Source organism: Myotis brandtii, unplaced genomic scaffold (assembly GCF_000412655.1).
Source record: "Myotis brandtii unplaced genomic scaffold, ASM41265v1 scaffold453, whole genome shotgun sequence".
In the NCBI taxonomy this organism is placed as follows: Eukaryota; Metazoa; Chordata; class Mammalia; order Chiroptera; family Vespertilionidae; genus Myotis; species Myotis brandtii.
Window position 1 is genome coordinate 866,158 of NW_005367314.1, and position 22,079 is coordinate 888,236.

Below are 22,079 nucleotides of genomic sequence, written 5' to 3' on the forward strand. Positions count from 1 at the left end.
AATCTCACATAAAAGTCTTCATTATTTTATTAATTCACAAAAAGTACTAAAGTCATTTAGAATTAAAAAGTTCACACCAAACCGTAAAGACATATTTTGTCTTCTTCTCTTCACCCTGTAATGTGAACAAAAATATATTAAGTATTAATTAAGTGAGTAAGTACAGAATGTAACTGGTTCTATTATTTGATATCAGAGAAATATTAGATAAATAGGAAGTTCTGATGGCAGTCCCTGAGGCCTCTGAATCAACCTCAACAAATTTTGAGTTAGTTGAGTCATTTTAGGCATAATTTTTTTTCAGTATCTTTAAAATAAAGATTTTTTTTATTGAATTGCATTTCTTTGGTAGGAAAAGCATTTAATGGTAGTTGTTAGGATGTATTTCACTATAGAGTGATATTTGGGGAATATCAACAGTATTTAGCTTTGTCTGAACGTTTTGTTACCTGAGATAATTTAAACTCCCAAAGCAGCACGAGTTTTTGAAATCAGTTTTGGACCCTGCAAATTAAGAACAAATAAGAATCATTAGATCAGACGTTCTCAACTTGTGGGTCGCGACCCCTTTGGGGGTCGTAGCAGTTCTCAACCTGTGGGGTCGCGACTCCTTTGGGGGTCAAATGACCCTTTCACAGGGATCGCCAAAGACCATCGGAAAACACATATATAATTACATATTGTTTTTGTGATTAATCACTATGCTTTAATTATGTTCAATTTGTAACAATGAAATTGGGGGTCACCACAACATGAGGAACTGTATTAAAGGGTCACGGCATTAGGAAGGTTGAGAACCATTGCATTAGATAAAGAAATTAGTTACTGTTCTAGTCATACAGTTAATTCCCCACTATCCAAGGGTGATCTCGCAAGTTTATAGATGAACCAAGTTAAAAATAAAGATATACATTTCTGATGCCAACAAGCTGGGACAATGGCAGCCAGAGAGAGAGAAAAATCCATTCAGATCAATAGTAGATTTTGTTTTTCCTACACTAATCTCTGTACACACTCAAGCACATTTAATTATATTATCTATTGAAAAGCTCAAGATTTCTAAGTATTATATATCTTTGGAATTTATATTAAAAAATCTAAACGTTTACACTAGGAAATAGACAAAATTGGCAAAAAGGCTAAATTATACAATATATTTTTTAAATGTAGTGATGCTATATTTAAATGTTTAATAATATAAACTAAAGACTTACAAAATGTAGGCAGTTACAAATACAGCTAAAATTGCTAAATAATTAGATTAAGATAATTCCTAACTACTACTCTGTTGATATTCAAAGCTATGCTTCCTAAGGAGTTCAAATATATTTTCTGTAAATATTCCCCCAGGATCCTGTTTGCACATTTCATTTGCTAATAATCCATTTAATATATTCAGCTGAACAGATAAATTTTAGGTCAGAAACTATCTAAATTATCATCAATCAATTATATATTCAATTTATTATTTTATCTACTAGGAAATAAATCAAAATTAGTAATTTTCTTAATATATTTAAAGTCATACTACTTCCTAATATTTGGTGAGAAAACTGTGATTATTTTTAAAATGTCACATAATTCTTCAGTCTATTTCTAGATGAAATTTACATCTCTCTGGCATTATTTTAAAGTTATAGATCAGTGGGGTGTTCTTTTCACTATTCATTGCAGAAAATTCTGTACCAAGTGTTCTGAGTGTGAAAATGAGCTGCACATACCTCTTCTGCAAAGCAGACTTCCTGTTCTTGACCTTGGCAGCACTTTTCCAGTAGGCCAGAGAAATCTGCAATGACAGCTTCAAGTTGTTCCTCTGATATTTGTGGCTTTTGCTTCACAAGGTTAATGAGAAACCTATGATTTAAAACAAAACAAAATACGAGAGAAGTCTGTTATGCAATGATATTTTTCTAAAGCCTTCCTCGTAGAGAATATTCAGAGTCTTGGCAACCCTCACCGTAAACCCTCTTTCCATCAGCCCGTAACCAGACTTAACTCACTTGTCTAATACTTTTATTAGAAAGATATCTAGAAACATGCCAAGTGTTCCACTGGTCTGCATTTGTGCAGATGATAGAGGAAACATTATTTAATAGTTCCATCACACTTACATGTAGTGAAATACAGTTTATTTCTTAATTATCCAGAATATTGTTTCTGATTCTCTCTTCTCAAAGGCCCAGATTTCCCAACTCCTGCCATTCATAATTATGACACCCTTACCTGTGCACTAGCAATACTAACTGCCTGCTCTACTCATTGAGCAGTGCTTTCATGTTGGAATTAATGTTGGATGGAGCAAGAGGAAAGGCCTGCCAGAAGAGATAGCATTCTTACTGTACCTTGCAACATGCCCCAGATTTTAACAGAGAAAAAAGGGAAGACCAGGTTTTCCAAAATGAAGGAAGACCATTTACAAAACAAGCAAGTATTAAAATGCATGGGGATTTGGAGACCATGTGTTTCATTGACTTGCATTACCATTACAGAATGCCTCCCACAATCAATTGAAATGTGCACTTCATTTCTAAACACCCACACTTCATGGCTGAATTAAATATAGTTATTCTTTTCAAAGAGTAAATTATGTGAAAAAAGATTCAGTGGTGTTTTGGAATGAAAGTACCCAGACTTATTGTAAAGATATATCCTAATTCCACAAAATAAATTGCCCATTTTCCTCAGTCCCAAAATAACATTACCACAGTAGTGCCCGTAGAGACTGCTTTGACAAACAGGGACTTGTCTGCCTTACTGAGTTTTTCCAGCTCTACATCCCAGTGAGGCTGTGAAGTCACTGAGAGAAGACTATTTTGAAAGCCACTTTCAGTGCTTTGGAGCAATACTGTTCTCCTGAGGGGCCCAAGAGTGTTGGGTGTGTAGCATAGAAATATCAACTGCTACTTGGTGTTGTCAGCCTTCTCCATGTTAGCAAATAACAATTTCTTACTGTTGCTTCATTGTTTGCAGTGCTACACCCTGAGCTTGGCACAGATCCTTATGGAAGATGAACTTGTCATCAGAGAACGGTGGAGGGACATATGTTTCATCCACCACCAAGCTGCTGAAGCATGGCCTCCTGTTGGCATACGAAGAAGTGCAGCACTGGCCAACAGCAGCGTTTATAGGCGTCTCTCCATGCCTGATGCATAATTGGCCAATAATAACGTCCGCCTAGTTAGGAGAATGGGAAAAGAGACAGCAAGGGGATTGAGCATTAGCCATAAAATTGATTCAGGTTTCCAGAAAATCATTGCAATATTTTTAATGTATTATAGCTTAATTAATATTATAAGAAAATGTGCTGTCTGTGTAGGATCATGTATTGCTACATTGTAGATTCTTGTTTACCCATTTATTTGGGATGAGCCTCAGCATTTAGTGACAGACGTTCTAAAGGTGATGTTGAAGATAGTCTCTTCAACTCTATTTTAGTTCTTTGAAAGATGCTTCCAACGGGGAAAAAGTATCTTCCCTGACCTAAGAAATCAATACATGGCTTACATTTTCCTTGTTATGTGGTTGAGTTCTCTATTTTACTTTTGGGACCAAAGAATCACCTTCTGAAGATAAGAATAGCTCAAACTTAGTCACTGCATGTGTGTGTGTGTGTGTGTGTGTGCATGTGCGTGTGTGCTCTCTATTTTACTTTTGGAACCAAAGAATCACCTTCTGAAGATAAGAATAGCACAAACTTAGTCACTACATGTGTGTGTGTGTATGTGAGTGCGTGTGTGTGTAAGGCTTTCCTAATGTGGAATCCTCCTACCTTCCATACTTTGGAGCTATTTTGAAGCACTTACTAATAACTTGTATTAAGGGCCAACATACTTTTTGTGCGTACTATGTCTTAGGCTAGTCCTAATACAAGTGGGTTAGGCACATTACCTCGTGACAGCTGTCTTATGAGGATGGCACAATTTTTATTCTCCAATGCCAGATGAAAAAGCTCAAGCATAGCGAGGTAACTAGCTTCTCCCATGTGAAATGACTAACAAGTGTTGAAAGTGGGAAAGGACTGTAGTTAGGAGCCCCCCAGAACACACTCTTGAACCATTGCACTATCCTACATTCCTGCATCCACCCAACATATCCTATATAATAAAAGGCTAATTTGCAAATAGACTGAAAGGCAGAACAACCGGAACAACCAAACAACCGAACAACCAGTCACTATGACATGCGCTGACTACCAAGGGGTGTGTGCAGAACATGGTGGGCTTTAGCTGCGGCAGGATGGTGGAGCAGGTGAGCAGAAATGCCAGACCAAGGTGGGGCATCAGTTGCTGTTATTGGGGCGAGCCTCTGGTGGTTACTGAAAATTCTTTGCTCTCCTGTACTGAAGTCTCACCCAGTGCTTGCACCTGCTGCTGACACCAGAGCTGCCGCTCACACCCACTGCCAGTGCCAACCCCACTCGCACCCACAGCTGGCACTGGTCCTGATCACTCGGTGCCATCAGTGGGTACAAGCAGCAGCTGCTGGCCCTAATCGTCCCTGAGGGCTTCTATACCTCCCCCTGCTCCTGAGGGGTGATCAGGGCAGCAGCCACTGTTTACATCCACTGACAGCACCAGCCCCACTCACATCTACTGCTGGCACCAGCCCCAATCGCTCCACGCCTTCAGCGGGTGCAAGTGGGGTTGGCACCATCAGCAGTGGCAGCGGCGGTGGAAGCGGTGGCGGGAGTGAGGCTGCCAGCAGACAGGGGGCCAGGGGCCGTGGTGGGAGGGTCCAGGTGGGGGGGGCGGAGAACGGGCCGAGACCTGCCCCTGTGCCTACTGCAGCCTCGCAGCTCACAGCTCTTTTCAAGGTACACGAATTTGTGCACTGGGCCCCTAGTGGAATTCAATAAAAAACTAAGATAATGCTTAATCACAAGAAATTCTCCTTTTCCTTCTAGTCTCTGGTGAAAAGTCCGAAGATATGAAGACTAATTGGCAAATCACTCCCCATCATTAAAAAGAGAAAAGGGGAAAAATTTGTAAACAATTTTGGTCATAATTGTGACTTTAAAGAAAAAGATTTTTTAAAAAATCATATGTAGGACACTGGTGACATCAGTCATTTTACTACTGAGAACATGGGACTTACCCTGTTCTGTACCTTACACCCAAAAGAGAACAACTTATTCCTAAAATCACAATACGATTATACTACAAAGGATAAAAGTATAAGTATGGCTAAAAATAACATGACTAATTTTAATCCATCAAAAATGAAGCTTTTTTTTCTTTCTTTTCAACATTAAAGTAAATTTTTAGTGAACAAAACAAGGAAGTCATGGAGTGAATGATGTGTTGGCCATTCTCTCCTCCCTTTATGTAAAGCTTGCTCAGACATTGTTGAATAAACTGGTTGAATTTCCACCCACCATTCTAGAACAGGAAGCCTAGCCACATGCTAACTGATCAGAGCTGAGTTCTCACACCCCTTTCGACTAAATGAGTAAGTCTACTAAAGTCCCCTCCGCATTGGTTTCTACCATTTCCCCTGCATGGGAATTTTGAGGCCCTTTCAATCAAACAGGGCAGACACCAGATGAGACTAAACCAAACACTCACCGCTCCCTCACCACAGGCCAGTTGTTTCTCCTCACTGAGCCTGCAACAGGTGGCTGCTGCACTTGCCATTTTTCTGGTGTAGGTCATCAGCTCAGGAGGGGTCAGCTGAGGAGCTTTCTTTGTATAAGCAACAAGAAACCTGAAAGACATTTGTCACCAAATCCTGCTGAGTCATTCACGAGTCTTTGGACTTACTTCTTCTCCAAGACCCTCTTTTGGTGTCAGAAGACATGAACTCAGCTCATTTTATCATCCACATGGTATTTGGACTAACTTTTGAGATTTGATTATTCTAACAACCACCCCTTATACTCCTGTTACCCACATGGTATTTGGACTAACTTTTGATTATTCTAACAACCACCCCTTATACTCCTGTTATACCAACTATCACAATGGGCAAGCAACCCCTGGGCAGAAGGTTGACTCCTATTCCCAACCTCAGAAGTTTCATTGATTTTAACTTTGATTTTTTGGTGCTTTTACCAAGACAGCCTTTGACAGAATAAAGAGCTTTACAGCTTGATTTGGGGGAAACCAAAGTGAGTGCCACAGATAAGACTTCACAGGCCATGCATGCTGCTTCCTGAGCTAGGGATTGGCAGAGGGCTGCCTTCTCCCAGGGGAAATTGGGTGCTCACATTATACTGACTCCCAATCTGAAATAGGAGCTGAAATTAGAGTCAGATGAGAGACTAATGTAGATGTATATTTCCCTCACCAGTTCGTAATTTTAAATCACCAAAAATACTGCTTTTAAAAAAAACATACGCATTTTGTAAGTAATATTCTCCTAGTTTCTGGAAGAGGCCACAGCTTCGCTTTGCCAATGCTTGGTTCTCCTGGATATATTTCTCTAATTCTTCTTCCTGAAAATACAACCATTATTTCATACATTTTTTTTCTCTTCCTGGACACACAACTTTGTATGTAAAAATTGACCAATAATATTTTATTCTATGATGATACCAATCTTAGAGAAAGCAATTTTAGAGGGATTTTTAAAATTATTAAAGATGGCAAAGTTTGAATTGTGAGAATTAAAGAAAATGGACTTTGAGAAGAGTAAGTTTAAAACTTTGTGAATCACCAAGTTATTTGATGACAGAATTCAAACTTTGGATAAAGGATTGCAGTTGTTTCTATACAAATTCTTGCCTTTCTGGAGCTGTTAAAAATGAATATTATTTTTATTCTGTGCATCAAAGAACTTATGGGTAACATTTTTATTTCCAAAGTAAGCCACTAGTTGTTGACAATTAGTTAATAACTACTTAATATCTAGATGACTAATTAATAGATATAACTAGCTAACCATTAGTTAATAACTAAATAATTTCAAACTAACAGCATTTTTAATGGATGATATCAATCCAGTATTTCATATTCTCCCTACAAAGCCAGAGCAATTTACCCCTTTATCCTGGCATTCAAGAGGGTTTTGGGACTGGGAACACTTCTCCAACAACTCCTGATATCCTTTAGCAACTCTTAGAATTACTGGGACAGCAAACTTAGTATGTCTTCTTGAATATTCATAAGTAAATCTGAAATATGTGTGAAAAAAACATGTTATTAGAATTAAGAGATCAATTCTTCCTTTGTTATATGGCAAGCAGAAATTAAAATTCAAATAAATAAACCTGGCGATCATATGTAATTTAAACTATCTGCATGACAAAACTATTAGTACAAATTATAAAACCCCCATTTGTTTTAAAATGCTGTGTTTTATCTTCTTTTGCAACCTTAATTTTGGCTTTTTAATTGTGGACTTTACATTCATTTATTCAACAAATATTTTTCCAGTGCTGACTCTATGCAAGCATTTCTTTAAGTAGCAAATTTTCAATAATGTATAAGATAAAATACCTGACCTCTCAAAAGCATACATTATAGGGGGCAGAAAAAAAATAAACAAGAAATGTGTCATCTAATTTCCAGTGGTGATAAATCAATGAAGAGAAATAAAGGAAGTTAGAAGAGAGAAAAAGAGGTAACACCTAAGTTAAAGTGTGTGGTCAAGAAAACTCCCTCTGGTAGCTCTTTCAGACCAGAAACCTGGGTGAAGGGAGCCACACAGGTATCTGGGGGAAGATCATTCTCGGCTGAGAAGATTTCTACTGCAAAGAACCTTTCCAATTGAAGAACTGCTTCAATTATACAAACAACAGGCTGTGGACATGTATGGAGGTGTAAACTTAAAGATAACTCTTGAGTTTACTAATTGCATTCCCAGATTATAGAAATGGGTTATGTTAGTTCTGCTACCAATAAATTGTCAATATGGGTTCTTAAATCTTGGCTTTGTTCTTATTTTGCATAATTTTATTTAGCTGTGCAAACAATGTGTGAATGTCTAATTTTAATGTAAAAATAGAGTAATATCCTCGGGGAATATTAAAGAGAAACAATTGGGCCATTATTTTCATTACTACATTAGAAGCAGACTCTTAAATTTAGAAAGAACTTTGGAGATCATTATGTATAATGTCCTAAGAGCTGCACAAATTCCTCCTCTAATAGTGTCCATAGATATACACTGTACAATAAAGGAAAATGCATAGACTGCTTGTTCCCTTAAGGCAAACAGAATGAGAATATGCCCCATCAATTATAACAAATTACTAGACTGCAAATGTCTCTAAAAACCTTTCTATTTTCTTACAAAAATAAAACATGAATTCAATAAATAGCAAATAAACTGTCCCAATAAAAGTCCTTTTATCTAGCATTAACTATTGCATTACATTGGCGGGGGGCGTAAAATATGCACAGTGAAAAAGCACATTCTGAATCACGAGCCTTTTTAAAAAAAAATATTCACATCTTATGTGGAAGTTCAAAGGTGATCTTCCTATAAGTAATCCATACAGGGATGACAATGCTTCAGATTCCAGAGAAATTCATACAAAATAAAATACAGCCTAAAAAGCAAGCATTTAATAATAGTAATGGCGAAAGTCCCATCAATATAAGATAGATTTCATTCCTTATTCCTTAGTTATCTGCTCAGATATATATTTTGGCTAAGGACATTCTAGCATTATTCTCACATACCAAGCTAAAAATTCATGGCCTTCACTCCCCATTTCAACAACACAAAGCTGTCAGCTACATAATCTTTACTTGTGTGAATGTACATTGATAGAGTGTGTTTACCTTGCCATAAAGAGGTCTTTTTCCCTTGAAGAAAATTGGTTGAAATCTCTCTCTCCTAAAAACCTATTTAGAGTTGGAGATAAACCTTCAGGTTTGTCATCATTTTCTGCATGAATTATGCATTGACCAAGTTCAAGTGTGGGCAATTTGCAGCATTCTGCTATTTTGCTTGACAGAGTATCTTGTTGAGAACATATGTAGAACATAATTTTTTCCTGTGATAGGAAAAATAAAGTATACATTTTAAGGTTTAATGCATATTTAGAAAGCTACCTTCTTTGTCTAAAACACAAAACAGAACACCAGAGAGTATATTATGCAACAGATGCTCAATAATTGCATGCTTGGTAATGGTTAATTGGCAGATAGAAGGAAGAAAGGAAGGAAGGAAGGAAGGGAAGGAAGGAAGGAAAGGAAGGATAGTAAAAGCAAGGACAGAAGAAGACATTTTACCTTGTTCCCTATTTTAGTGCTTTCTCCCAATGTTGCCTTTCCTCACTCCTTTCTACCCGTTTATTCAATTTTTTTGATAGTGGTCCCCTAAAACCTACTCATTTATTTTAATGTAAATCTTTTAAAAACAAAATATAAATGTACTCCTCAAACCAAATGACGTGCACATTTATGTATATCTTTCTATTAATGGTGAAATTTGCTGCTAAATACATTTGCTGTTGATATAACATGGAGAGCAAACATTCTGCTCCATCTTTAACAAAACAATCTGCAGTGGCCCATAATGACCTCCAGACGGCAGTATATCAATAATGAAATAGTTCACCTAAGTGGCCAGAAAGCAATAGAATGTACACATTCACCTGACAGGACTGAACATTCTGTGCATTCTCAGAAGGGACGATTAGAACCCATTATTCAGTCAGTAAAATCCAAATTACATGCCATATTGAACTTAATGTTTCCAATTAAAAAGAAAGTGGTTATGAGTTCCAAAAAATTTAAAAACGAATTTTTAAATGACTATACAAAGTAATAAAATTGTCAATTAAAACTGACCTCAAAGAAAGACAAAATTGTTCTCATTTACTGTCCCTTATCTGCATGTAAATACTTCTAAAAGGAAAAGTCAATAAAATAAGAAAATCTGTCTTGGTGGCAGCCCCCTCTCAGTTCATCTTCCCCCACTCCTTACACCAGGGTCTCTGCCTGTGCTCAAAGACGGTCACTCTCCCTGCAGTTGTGACTCCTTGCTGACTTCCAAGACTAGCTCAGCCAAATCGCCAGTGAAATGAACATTTTACCCTCACTTTCCACCTTCTGGAAACCATGTTTAAGCCCCCTTGGAGAAGAAGATATATCATAGGGACCAGAGAGGGAGTGATTTGGGAATAGACAGGCCTCTCGTACAATATCTAGGAAGCCTAGGGTTGGCCAAAATAGACCAATGCCACACTGCTCAAATTGTGACTGATATGGCATTCTCCACGGATTCTGTTGTTGGGGTGGTTTGGTCTTGGTTTTTAATTTTCCTAGAACCCTTCATTTGCACCTCTCTTTGGAATGGCTATAGCTTTACCTTATAGAATAGTTTCTGTGTTACTTTGTTGTACTCATATGCTAAATATATCCTATATAATAAAAGGGAAATATGCAAATTGACTCTAACAGTGGAACGACTGGTCACCATGATGCGCACTGACCACCAGGGGGCAGATGCTCAACACAGGAGATGCCTCCTGGTGGTCAGTGTGCTTCCACAGGGGGAGAGCTGCTCAGCCAGAAGCTGACTCATGGCTGGTCAGCACAGCGGTGGTGGCGAGAGCCTCTCCCACCTCTGCAGCAGCGCTAAGGATGTCTGACTAATGGCTTAGGCCCACTCCCCAGTCACATATCCCCTGGGGGGACCCGGACTGTGAGAGGGTGCAGACTGGGCTGAGGGATCCCCTCCCCCCCCCAGTGCACCAATTTTTGTGCACCGGGCCTCTAATTAATATATAATAGAGTGTCTTCCAGGTGCCAGGCATTGTGCTGGCAGCCTATGGAGATAACAATAAACAAAAGACAATGCCCACCCCAAGGAGGTCATCTGTTTTAGCTCTCCTATCAGCCTATAAATGCATTGAGGTCAGCATGTGCATTGATGATAAATGTCCTTTACAGTGGCTATTGCATAGGAATTATTTAATATGTCTTTGTCAAATGAAAAAAACAAATGGATGAAAAACAAATACATTAAAAGTAAAGAGTCTGCCCCCCCCCCCCTTCCCCAAATCTGATGTGGAGGCCTTCTGAGATGGTTCCATCTCCTTCAGGAGTAAGAATGAATGGGTGGTGAACTCACAAGAGGAGAACATCCCTTAACTGAAAGGCAGGATCAACAAAAGACCGTTTGCTTCACTAGCACCAAGTATAACTTCACTGAGTCTAGCTACCATCGCCTGTGACCAGCTTAAGTCAGATCGCCTTCTCCCGTTTAGAATGAGAGCAAAAGAAAGAAAAGGTAACTTCACTGAGTCAGCCAGCTACCATCGCCTGTGACCAGCTCAAGTCAGATCTCCTTCTCCCGTTTAGAATGAGAGCAAAAGAAAGAAAAGGGAGTGGAAATATGTCTTTTTTTTTTTTTAGGAAGCAAGATTCCTCACCGCATCCTGCAGACACTCCAGCACGTTGCCTCTGCAGCATTCCTCGTGTGTGTGAGCCACATCTAGGACCAGTTTCTGAATTTCAGTAAAATTAGTTTGGGGGAACTTTTGACTCAATTTTGTAATGGTTCTAAAGAGAGAGAGAAAAAGAATTTGAAATAAATCTTGGTTATTTATCAAAATTAAATAACATTTATCAAGTAGAAATATAATTTCATTTCCAAAGACAAAGAACTGAAATGTCCTTGTTATTTCAAGAGGGACAGAAAAGTGTTACAAGTCTTGTTGGTTGCAGCAATTTCTCAAGGGAGTGGCTCTGTAATTATGCCCTGGTCCCACAAAGGGTTTAGAAGTGACTTGTCTTTACCTAAAACACTTCCTGGGAATTGCGATGAAACCTATCCTTTTGCTGTTCATCCTTGATGCTGAGCACTTAGGAACAGTGTAGTGAGTGGGATGAAAAAAATAAAAAAGGATAAACAAGTAAGAAATGGAAAATTCCATTAGTATGATAATTAGTTTTTACTTGGGAGGAAAAAATAATAATTCTGAGAATAAAGGGAGTGGTCTGTATGTGTAAATAAATAAAATGGAACAAGAAAATGGAGAAGAATAAGCATTCAGATGTGTCATCATACCAAGACATGTAGTGTGGCCCAAAAGGGAGGTGAGACATAAAAATATTTTTCCTCCTGCATTTCATTAAATTTAAGAGATATCTAGGTGAAACCCCTACTCCCTGGAGCAGCTGGTGATGCTACTACTGATGAAGATAATTTTTCTTCATAAATTCACATTTAAGTTTAATCACTTATGAGTATCAAATAACAAAGTCATTAGAAAAATATCTAATTTATAGTTATTACTAAGATAAATTTAAGTAAACCAGTTAATGAATTAATCTTTAAATTTCTAATAGAATGAGAGGGTAAAACATAAATTTGACCTCTCCCAAGAAAAAATTTCAGTCAATCTTGGACCTAACTCCATGACTAAACACTTTAATCTAGGCTTCTATTGTGTGCAATATTCTCAAATGTGTAATTTACAAGCAAATAAGCAAAAAATATATAATGTGAATGCATATCATTAATACTTTTTGATTAGCAGCTCAGATCTTTCCTATACTAGAAATATTTCATCATAAAATTTGAAGAATATTTTAACCAGTGTGTAATTTAAAAACTTTTAGCAGTTGCATTGAAAAGTAAAATAAAACAGGTTAAATTCATTTTAATAATATATTTTAACACCACACATCAAAAATATTATTTTAATACAGAGAACAGGTTGATGGTTGCCAGAGGGGAGGAGGTGTTGGGGGATGGGGTAAAAAAGATGAAGGGATTAAGAAGTACAAATTAATAGTTACAACATAGTTACATGGACATGAAGTACAGCATAAAGATTATAGGCAATAATATTGTATTAACTATCTATGGTGCCAGTTGGGTACTGGAAATAGCCAGGGAATCACTTTGTAAAATATATGATTATCTAACCACTATGTTGTACACCTGAAACTAATACAAAATAATATTGAATGTAAAGGTTTTAAAATATACATTATCTTAATCTGTAATCAACATTAAAACCTACTAACGATATATTGTACATACTCTTCTTCATACCAAGCCTTTGGAATCTGGTGTATATTTTACACTTAGAGCTCAGTTTCCCATTTTCACTAGTGACCTTTCAAAAGCTCAGTAGCTACAGGAGGCCAACGGCTGCCATATTTGATAGCAAGCTCTAAACCATTCGTAGTTCTGATCTTTATATCTGACTTCAAGGTCTCATTGTCAGAATATAGAAAATTAAAGATCACTGACATAGTAGACAAATAGGTATAATTAAATAAAATAAATCATGACAGGACATAGAAAACTGGCTTCTGATGTTCAGCAGTATGCTCTTGGATAAAGTGCTTTAATTCCTGTGGCCTTCAAGTTACTCATGTGTAAAATGAAGAGGTTGGACTAGATGATTTAACTGGATTTATATTATATTCCTCTTCATTGTAGCAACAAAGATAAAAGAAATGAAATAGGATGGGTGGGTGAAAAGATTAGATAGATGTTAGATGATAGATGATAGATAGATAGATAGATAGATAGATAGATAGATAGATAGTAAATAGAATATCCTATATAATAAAAGCTTAATATGCTAAGTGGCCGGTCGTCTGGTCACCCATTCAACCAATTAAAGCATCATATGCTAATGATATGCTAAGGCCACTCAACCACTCGCTATGACATACACTGACCACCAGGGAGCAGACAGTTGACCAGCCGCTATGACGTGCACTGACTACCAGGGGCAGAAGCTCCGACCGGTAGGTTAGCTTGCTGCTGGTGTCTGGCCAATCAGGACTGAGTGAGATGGGCCGGACACAACCCTGGAGCCCTGTCACAGTCCCTCCCTGGCTGGCCAACTTCCACGTCTCTCCCCGGCCCTCATCGTGCGCTGGTGGGGTCCCTCGGCCTGGCCTATGCCCTATCACACTCTGGGACCCCTTGGGGGATGTCGGAGAGCCAGTTTCAACCCAATCCCGCAGGCCAGGTGAGGGTGCACGAATTCGTGCACCAAACCTCTAGTAGATAGATAAAGATAGATAGATATAATAGACTGATAGACAGATAAAGACAATTTAAAAAGGGAGAAGGCAAATATGCTAAGTGTAAGAGTTAATATGGCCAATTAAAAAATTCCAAATTTACCTTTGAGCTTTTTAGCAGCTAAGACAAGAACACAAACTTCAGTGAGTAACATTGCTTTCATCAGCTAGAATACACCCTAGTTCTTCACACATGACAATTCGTTTTTCTCCTGTGATTAGATTCTAATATTATTGACTCAAGTGAATGTTTTCATGGGAAGCAGCAATTGACATAATGGAATTTAAAGCAGACTAGGAAGCAAAATTAATATTAAAAACTTGTACGTAAGCCAACAATATTAAATGACACATCAGTGAAGACTAATCTATTTTGAAGAGAATCTAGAAAAACAGCCTATGAGGTATAATTTGATTACAGCCCAGGAATGTAAGAGTATCTAGAATAGATCAGCAGTATAAGTCTTAGATGCCCTCTTTAAGTATTTTCTCATCTAGATTAATAAATGTGAAACAGCAAATTGATCTATTAGCTTCCTTCCAATCCTAAGATTTTGTGCTTCTTAATCACATGAGCTCTCATCGAAAGAAACTGCTCACTACAACAGTGACAAAGAGAAAATGAACTTAAATTACAAAATGGTAGTTCTGCAGACCTCACCTTGTTCGCTAGACAGAACTTTAACTTACATGGCTCCGAAGGTTCGGGGTCCAAAATTTCTCATTACCGCACATACATGTTGATTTAACAAGCTGCTTTCTCTTAATTCTTTTGTAATTGATGCTGCCTAAAAATTCAAAGAAACAAAGCATCAAGAAAGCATGTATTTTCTATTACAGCCTCTAATAATTTCCAAAACAACAGATATAGGTAAACTGTGAAATTCTATAAAATAAAATTTTCACTAAAAATTATAAATACAATAATTTTTGTAGAACTGTATTCATTTATTCATTATTTTAAGTTGGTTTATGTGCATCTATGCCACATAGATTTTTTTAAAAATACCTTAAAATAAAAATCTTACGACTTTCATGTTTGGGGTAATGAATAAACAACTGTAAGACAGATTGAAACCTGATAATTTATTAAATGTCTGCTCAGTCACAAAAAAATAAGATTGTATCACAGCCTGACATTCTGGAAATAGTCTTCATTCTTTGCAAATTTTGTTGTAGGGCTTCTGGTGACAAGTAATTAATTGTGGGTATTATTCTAGCTCTCTAAACCGAAGAAAGCTATTTGCTTCTCTCAACCTAAGTTGTCTTGATTGTTAAATAACAATAACAACATGAGTTTGAACTGTGCAGGTCCACTTAAATGTGGATTTTGTCAATAAATACCTGTACTATTTGTTATCTGTGGTTAGGAGTCCATGAATGTGGAGTGCTGATGGTATGCATTGATCTATGCCATTTTACATAAGGAACACCTAACCCTTACATTGTTCAAGGGTCAACTGGGTCAGCTGCACTTACACGTCAAATTTGTTCTAAGGATTAAAAGAAATAATGAATGTAAAGCATATATCATAGTTTTCTTTTCACTATTTTGTCTCTTCTTCTGTTCCTCTACTCCTATTCTATCCTCTTTTACTTTTTTCTTTTACCTCTCTTTAATTTATCATCTCTACATTTGTCTTTCTTTATTCCCACCAGACTTACTTCTTTAATAATAAAATAATTTTGGCTGAATGAAAGAATAAGTGAGTGAATAAAAACAAAGCAAATTCAGGTTTTATAGCCCAAAGAGTATCAGACTGCTAAAATATGTTCTATTCTGGAAATGATATTCTATACAGAGCATATTTCCATTTTTAACTTTGGTTTTAATGAGTCATAGCCAGATGAAAGTATTGGTTCAGATATTCACACAAATATAATACCTTTGTTTGGAAGCATTCTATTGGATTTTCAGCTTTGCAACAAAGTGGAATTATTTTGTCATAATGAGCAGCCAAAGAAAGAAGTATAGGTGCATACAGGAAGGGATGCCTCCTTGCTATCTCATAGATGTATCTGTGAAATGAAATAGAACTGTAAGATTTACAAACACATAAAATAAGGCCACTACTGCTTGGAAGTGGACTCTGGAATATGTTTAAAAATACAGAAAACCATCATGCTTTTTGTCCATGTGCTATGAAAAATGTTTCTCACTAAAAATCCCCGGGGGGAAAAATTGGACAACAGATACAATATTCTAATATGAGAACAAAATAGGCAGAGATGCTGACTATGCTTCTTATTAAAGTGTCCTTTTCAGCAAGTCTACTCAAGGGGCAGCAAGGCCAGACAACCACCAAGTAAAACAGAATGGTAGATTTGTTTTTGATCATCAGTGCAGAATTGAATTATCTATCTTGTCAGTCTCCAGAGCAGATTTATTCTAAGGGCAGTCCCCCTAGTTTTCTGGTTTAGGTAGCAACATAGGAGATACCAGTGATTAAGGGTTAGATACAGGCTTTCCTAACAGAGAACCTGGGTTCAAACCCCAGCTTGGGGATATACTAGCAATGTGCCCTCACCCAATTTCTTTAATCTTCTACACTTCAATCTCCTCATCTGCAAAATGGAAAGAGGAAGAAAAATGAAGAGAAAAAAGGACAAAGAGACATCACGGGCTGCTGTGAGCATAAATCTGATCATATGCGGCAAGAACACATGTTCTGTTAACATTTGTGCACAACAAATGTTAGCCATATTTGTGTATCTTATATATTCCTGGATCACATTTTTTTATTTAAAGGAAATTTGTTCAAAACACCAAATATTTGACTCGGAAGAAGTCCTTTTGTGAGGTACTAATACATCCTTGGGCAAACGAAAATGGAGAGAGTAGGAGGGAAAAGCCAAGATGTATCCCAAGAGGCCACAGGAGCACTGGAGGGTCTGCTGTGTGGTCCCTGCAGCATCCCTCTGGCATGCGGTGGAAAGAAAGGAGCACTGAAAGCTGCTCACCTAACTTCCCAGTGCAGGACCCGGTACTTCCACTTCTCCGTGTTTTAGAGTGCAACTGTAATTTGCAGAAATATTAGATTCTGCTTGGGACTGCTCCCTTTCTGGGGTTTTCATCTACCTCTGCATTGGATCCTTACCGGTTCATGAACGCCTCCCTGTTTTCTTTATATTCTTTACAACCCGTGACAGGTTCTGGAAGCTGGAAAGGAGGGATGGATGCTGGAGAGGCCTTTTTATGTGCGAGAAAACAGTTATGTCTTTCTTCTTCACGTTGGCTGCAGCAGTCTGAAAGTCCATACTTTTCAGAAATTTCCTTCTCATGGCAAATTTCTTCCAGAAAGGCAGAGAGCTAGAAGAAAGATTTCTTTTTAATAAAAGACAACTGACTTTACTTTTAAAATCTGGAAAACACATTAAAATTTTTCCAATATCCAAAATCAGGACTATAGATTAAGGAAATAATTCCCCATGCAAATTCCAACATATGTAGTTTTTTGTGTTTATTTTTTCAATCACCATTTATCCCCTCTTCCACCTCTAACCACTCCCTTCTCCCCCACAATCACCACACTGGATATTATTTTTAGCCCAAAAAAAATCTGAAATGGAACAAAAATAACTTCAAACATTTTCATGGGGCATAATTACAGATTTACCCAAAATATTTTAAAATGTACATTTTAAGTATTTAAAATCCTTGTGTGTTGCCTTAACTTTACCAGGATCAGATGATGCCACCAATATTCTGAAGAATGACACTGAGGAATCCTGTGTTTCATTCATTTCAGGGAACTTTTAATTTAGCTTTCAGAGCTGCTAACATTTAGAGAATTTGGGATATCTTAAGTATGTCTTCCAGTACCTAACCTACATAAAAATCATGCCTTTAACTTTATAAAGATAAATCACCAATCTGTGAAATTACGCTGAATCTCTCCTCTGAGATAGTTGCAATATGAAATGTATGATGTTGAATTTATACACATCCTTAAAAGATTATCAGGACAAGCCAGAAATAGAGATGCAAAACAGGGGTCTTTATTAAATCATCAAGTTCATATTAAAAAGTGCTTTATATCTTTAAAAGGGCATCTCCTCTAAATATTCCAAGCGCATTGTCTTTTGGTCACTTCACCAACCCACCATGACAAAGGATTCTCTGGGCATTTTGCTCCATAATTAGGGTTGTTCTAATCACTATCAAGTTCTTTTCTATATTGAAATAAAGTAACAATAACTATTATTTATTGATCTTCCACGTTAGAATATCCTTATACTAGAAAGAGTATTCATTATTTACCTGAAATTCAAATGTAAGTGAGCTTCAAGTTTTGTTATTGCTGTTTGCTAGGTAACCCTATGAGCTGTGCATCTCGCATTCACTACAGTGCAGGGTACAGTGTAGTGAAGCTTCCAGGGGTATCAGTGCTGCAGCCACACGGCCTAGTTGAAATCCTGGTTGGATCTGGGCTCCCTTAAGCAAGTTACTGCACCACTCTATCACCGGCTTCCTCAACTGGAAGACTAGCATCTATCCTTTGGATTATCATAAAGATTTAATCAATTTATATTTGCAAGCAAAGCTGATATTCTGCCAATAAGCCCCAGCCAGGGTCTCTTGGCTCACTGGACAGCCATTTAGATTCATCGGTGCTATGTTCTATGTCATAAAATATTTTGATTATCAATATGTATGTAACTCTGTGCTTAATAAAAATTAATGCTATTACTAATATTATATCAATTTCCATGATAATCCTGAAATGGAAGCTATTATTATTCTTTATTTTATAGATAAGAAAACTAAAGGTTAAAGAAGTTAAGAAATATGCCTATGGTCACCCAGATACTCTTATTTCAGAACATTAGTTCCTAACCAGGCTTATATTATCTCTTTACAATAGTCACTCATTGTTTTCTCTTCTACCCTCTTTAGCAATTCAGAATTAATCTAATGCCTCTTTCACACAATAATTCTTCAAATATTTAAATGTGTTTCTTATGCTATGCCTGTATCTTCTCTTCTGCATGTTAAATTTGGGTCAAATTTAATTTGGTCAAATTATTATTATTATTATTATTATTACTGTTGCTATTATTATTATTATTATTATTATTACTCACTCACCTGGTTTTCTAGACACCCTGCAGGTTGTTCATTGCCAGTGGGTTTCCCAATTACAGGCAATACATCTTTTACCATTTTGTTTACTTCCTGATAAGTGGCTTCTTGAACAAACTGGGCAAAAAATATGGTAGCTCTGAAACAAAAATATACATGAATGCTTAAGAAGCACATTATATCAAGCTTTTTCTCTCAAGTTTAGTTTTTACTTGTTTTTGTTTCTCTTATGTTATGACCTATTTAGGGGGTAACCTTTGTTAAACATTCATGTGAAATTAAGTTCTAGCCATCCAGGAAAAATATAATCATTCTTCTTGTCCTCATTCCCCATAAATATACACATATCTGTTAAAATCAAAATAAGTGAGTTTTCTATAAGAGTAGTTCCTCCTTTTTGCAATGCAACTGTAATCAAGGGTATCTATATTCTTCATAGTTTCTTTTAAAGTTAAGCAAAGAATTGGTCATCAGATGTCTGCCTGTCTACTCCCAGAATGATCAAGGTCTGATGCAAGACTGAGGTGCTCGTGGGTTGACCCAAAGTGTTGCATTAGCAGGTCTCTGTGTGCAAACAGTAGTAGTAACACATTTCTTTAAAATCCTTATTAGATACTTCAGAAGTGTGGTACACAAAGATAGCATTCAAAAGAACATCACACCCTTTTTAAAATAACAGAAAATCTAATATTTTATCTCTTCTTTTTTATTACTAGGATTTAAATAGTATTCAAAATAGAAAATATTGCAATATCATTTTATTGGTATTGATGAGAAAAATTCCTGAATTCTTTTTGGTTGTCACTGATCAGATACTAATCTTCAGTTTCTAAAATCTGATTTGATTTGTCCCATGAAATTACAAGAAATCTAGAAGTTAACATCTAAGATGTAGGCCAACGCTCAACCTCTTCAGTATCAACCTGATATTAAATATAAATAACTTTTCTTGACATTGACCAATATGCTTATTTTTGAGAGAGAGAGAGGAAAGGAGAAGAGAGAAACATCAATCAGTGGCTGCCTCGCACACCCCCACTGGGGATTGAGACCGCAACCTGGGCATATGCCCTGACCAGGAATCTAACCAGTGACCTCTTGGTTCCTGGGTTGATGCTCAACCTCTGAGCTACACCAGGCTGGGCTATGCTTTTATATTTAAAAAAAAATCATAGGACTACCAAATTTTATTTAATTACTTCACTAAAATTATCATTGCTTTGCACGTTTAAAGTGGATCTACACAAGCAAAACTTACAGATCAGCTAAATTCACCTCTGCAGAGCATTGGGAAGAATCCAGTATGGAAGCTGGAAAGCAAAATAAACTTCATGAAAAATGGTGTTTTCATTTGCAACCAGAAAAGTAATCATTATCACATGTAAATGTTTGTATTTAAGTTAAAGGTAAACAATTTTAGAAATAAGAAGACATTAAGGATCATCTATCCAAACATCTTAATTTTGTACTTAAGAAAACTAAGAAACAAAGTTAAGAATAATTTATAGTAGACTTGACACTAAAAATCCATATTTTATATCTTCTAATTGTTTGTTTCTCCCCTGTACTGTGATGCTCTAACAGGCTTGGAAATAAAGTGATTATAATTATTAATTTTCACCATCCTTTTGAACATATTTACACCATAGTTTGCTTGCCCATTTGTATCTCAGTCACATTGTTTCTTCTTCGGTTAAATAACCCATTTTTCTCTAAAATAAAGAATAAAGTTGTTACTTATATTACTTATTTTACCAGTCTGAGGGGGTTTTGCATGTAATGGAACCAGGATTATGGTCTGATATATATATTATAATATATCAAAGTAAATAGGTATATCAATTGAATAAATACTGTACAAAAATGAATTCAACATGAAGAATACAAAGCATTCACAGATATTAAGCACTGCCATAATTTTGTAAACCTCTTTTAAAGTTACAAATTTATCATGCTTTTAATAATATTCACCAATTAAATATTTCTCCTGTGTAGAACAGTAAGGGTGATGAATAAATTAAGACAAATGAATAAATTCAAATTTAAGAATTTTAATATAGAGAAAAGACATAAAAGTAAAACAAAATATCTTACCTATTCCATATGCATTGTTATGCGTTGTTCTGGATTCAGTAGAATTTAGTAGGAAAATTAAAAGAATCGCTACCACCCACTTCATGGTTATTAGTTATTTCGTTGTTGTTGGCAAAGGTCAGGCAAGAATACTAAAAATCATGTTGAAATTCTTTTATACCCTTCTCAAGCAATGCCTGTTAACTAGTAATCTTTTATTGGTGTATCTGTTACTTTATTTCCTTAGGTTGAAATGGACCACTTGCCAATAATTAACAGCACAGGGATTATTTGTATTTAATGTTCAAGGACACAGGCCTCTTTTGGGTGGAAAAAGAAAAAAGCAACTTGAAAATTCATTCCATGTTGAAAATAGAACAAATATTCTTTTCAAACTACATAATATTCAAAGAGATTATTTTTCCCTAAATTGTACAATAATTAATTCCTTTCAAATTAAAAAATGAATGAAACTATAAAGAAAAGAAACTAAACTTTGTATGAAATTCAACTAAATCCATCAATTCATTAAAAAATATTAATTGAATGCCTATCACATGCCATGCTCTGGACACAATGACCAACTCAGGCTTTCTCTGAAGAACCATTGATTAATTATTATGTTGCTGTTTAGCTCAAAATTCCATTTCACCTGATTCATATGCCAATAAGGTCCATTTTTAAAGTATTTGGCATACTGTGTATGGCTTGACATAGAAAGCTTAGAGAGCAAACCCTCGCAAACCAAGTCCTATCATCATTTTATTTGTTACAAAATAATTTTGTATGTGTGTCAAACTTTGAAGTGGGTTCATTTAGCAACTCAAGATAATTATGTTAGTACTCAATAAAGTGCACTTACAAATGCCACCCGATTCTAAGAGTTCATCTCTTATCTTCCTTGTCTATGAGGGCTGCACATTAAAATCACTAGAGTAACTTCTAAAATTATCAGTGCCTACTTAGACTGTACCCCA

General features: G+C 36.4%; 1 protein-coding gene across 1 annotated transcript; it reads right to left on the minus strand.

Moving 5' to 3' along the window:
• Window positions 1–449: 449 nt before the first annotated feature.
• Window positions 450–21,257, minus strand: AFP (alpha-fetoprotein). The gene is made up of 14 exons (XM_005874826.2): window positions 21,124–21,257; window positions 20,288–20,339; window positions 19,036–19,168; window positions 17,045–17,256; window positions 15,833–15,965; window positions 14,637–14,734; window positions 11,327–11,456; window positions 8,727–8,941; window positions 6,979–7,111; window positions 6,336–6,433; window positions 5,565–5,703; window positions 2,951–3,174; window positions 1,722–1,854; window positions 450–504 (listed from the first exon to the last, which is right to left on the minus strand). Exons 1-14 carry the CDS (start codon window positions 21,206–21,208, stop codon window positions 460–462), a joined length of 1,830 nt encoding a protein of 609 aa, XP_005874888.1. The 5' UTR covers window positions 21,209–21,257; the 3' UTR covers window positions 450–459.
• Window positions 21,258–22,079: the final 822 nt, after the last annotated feature.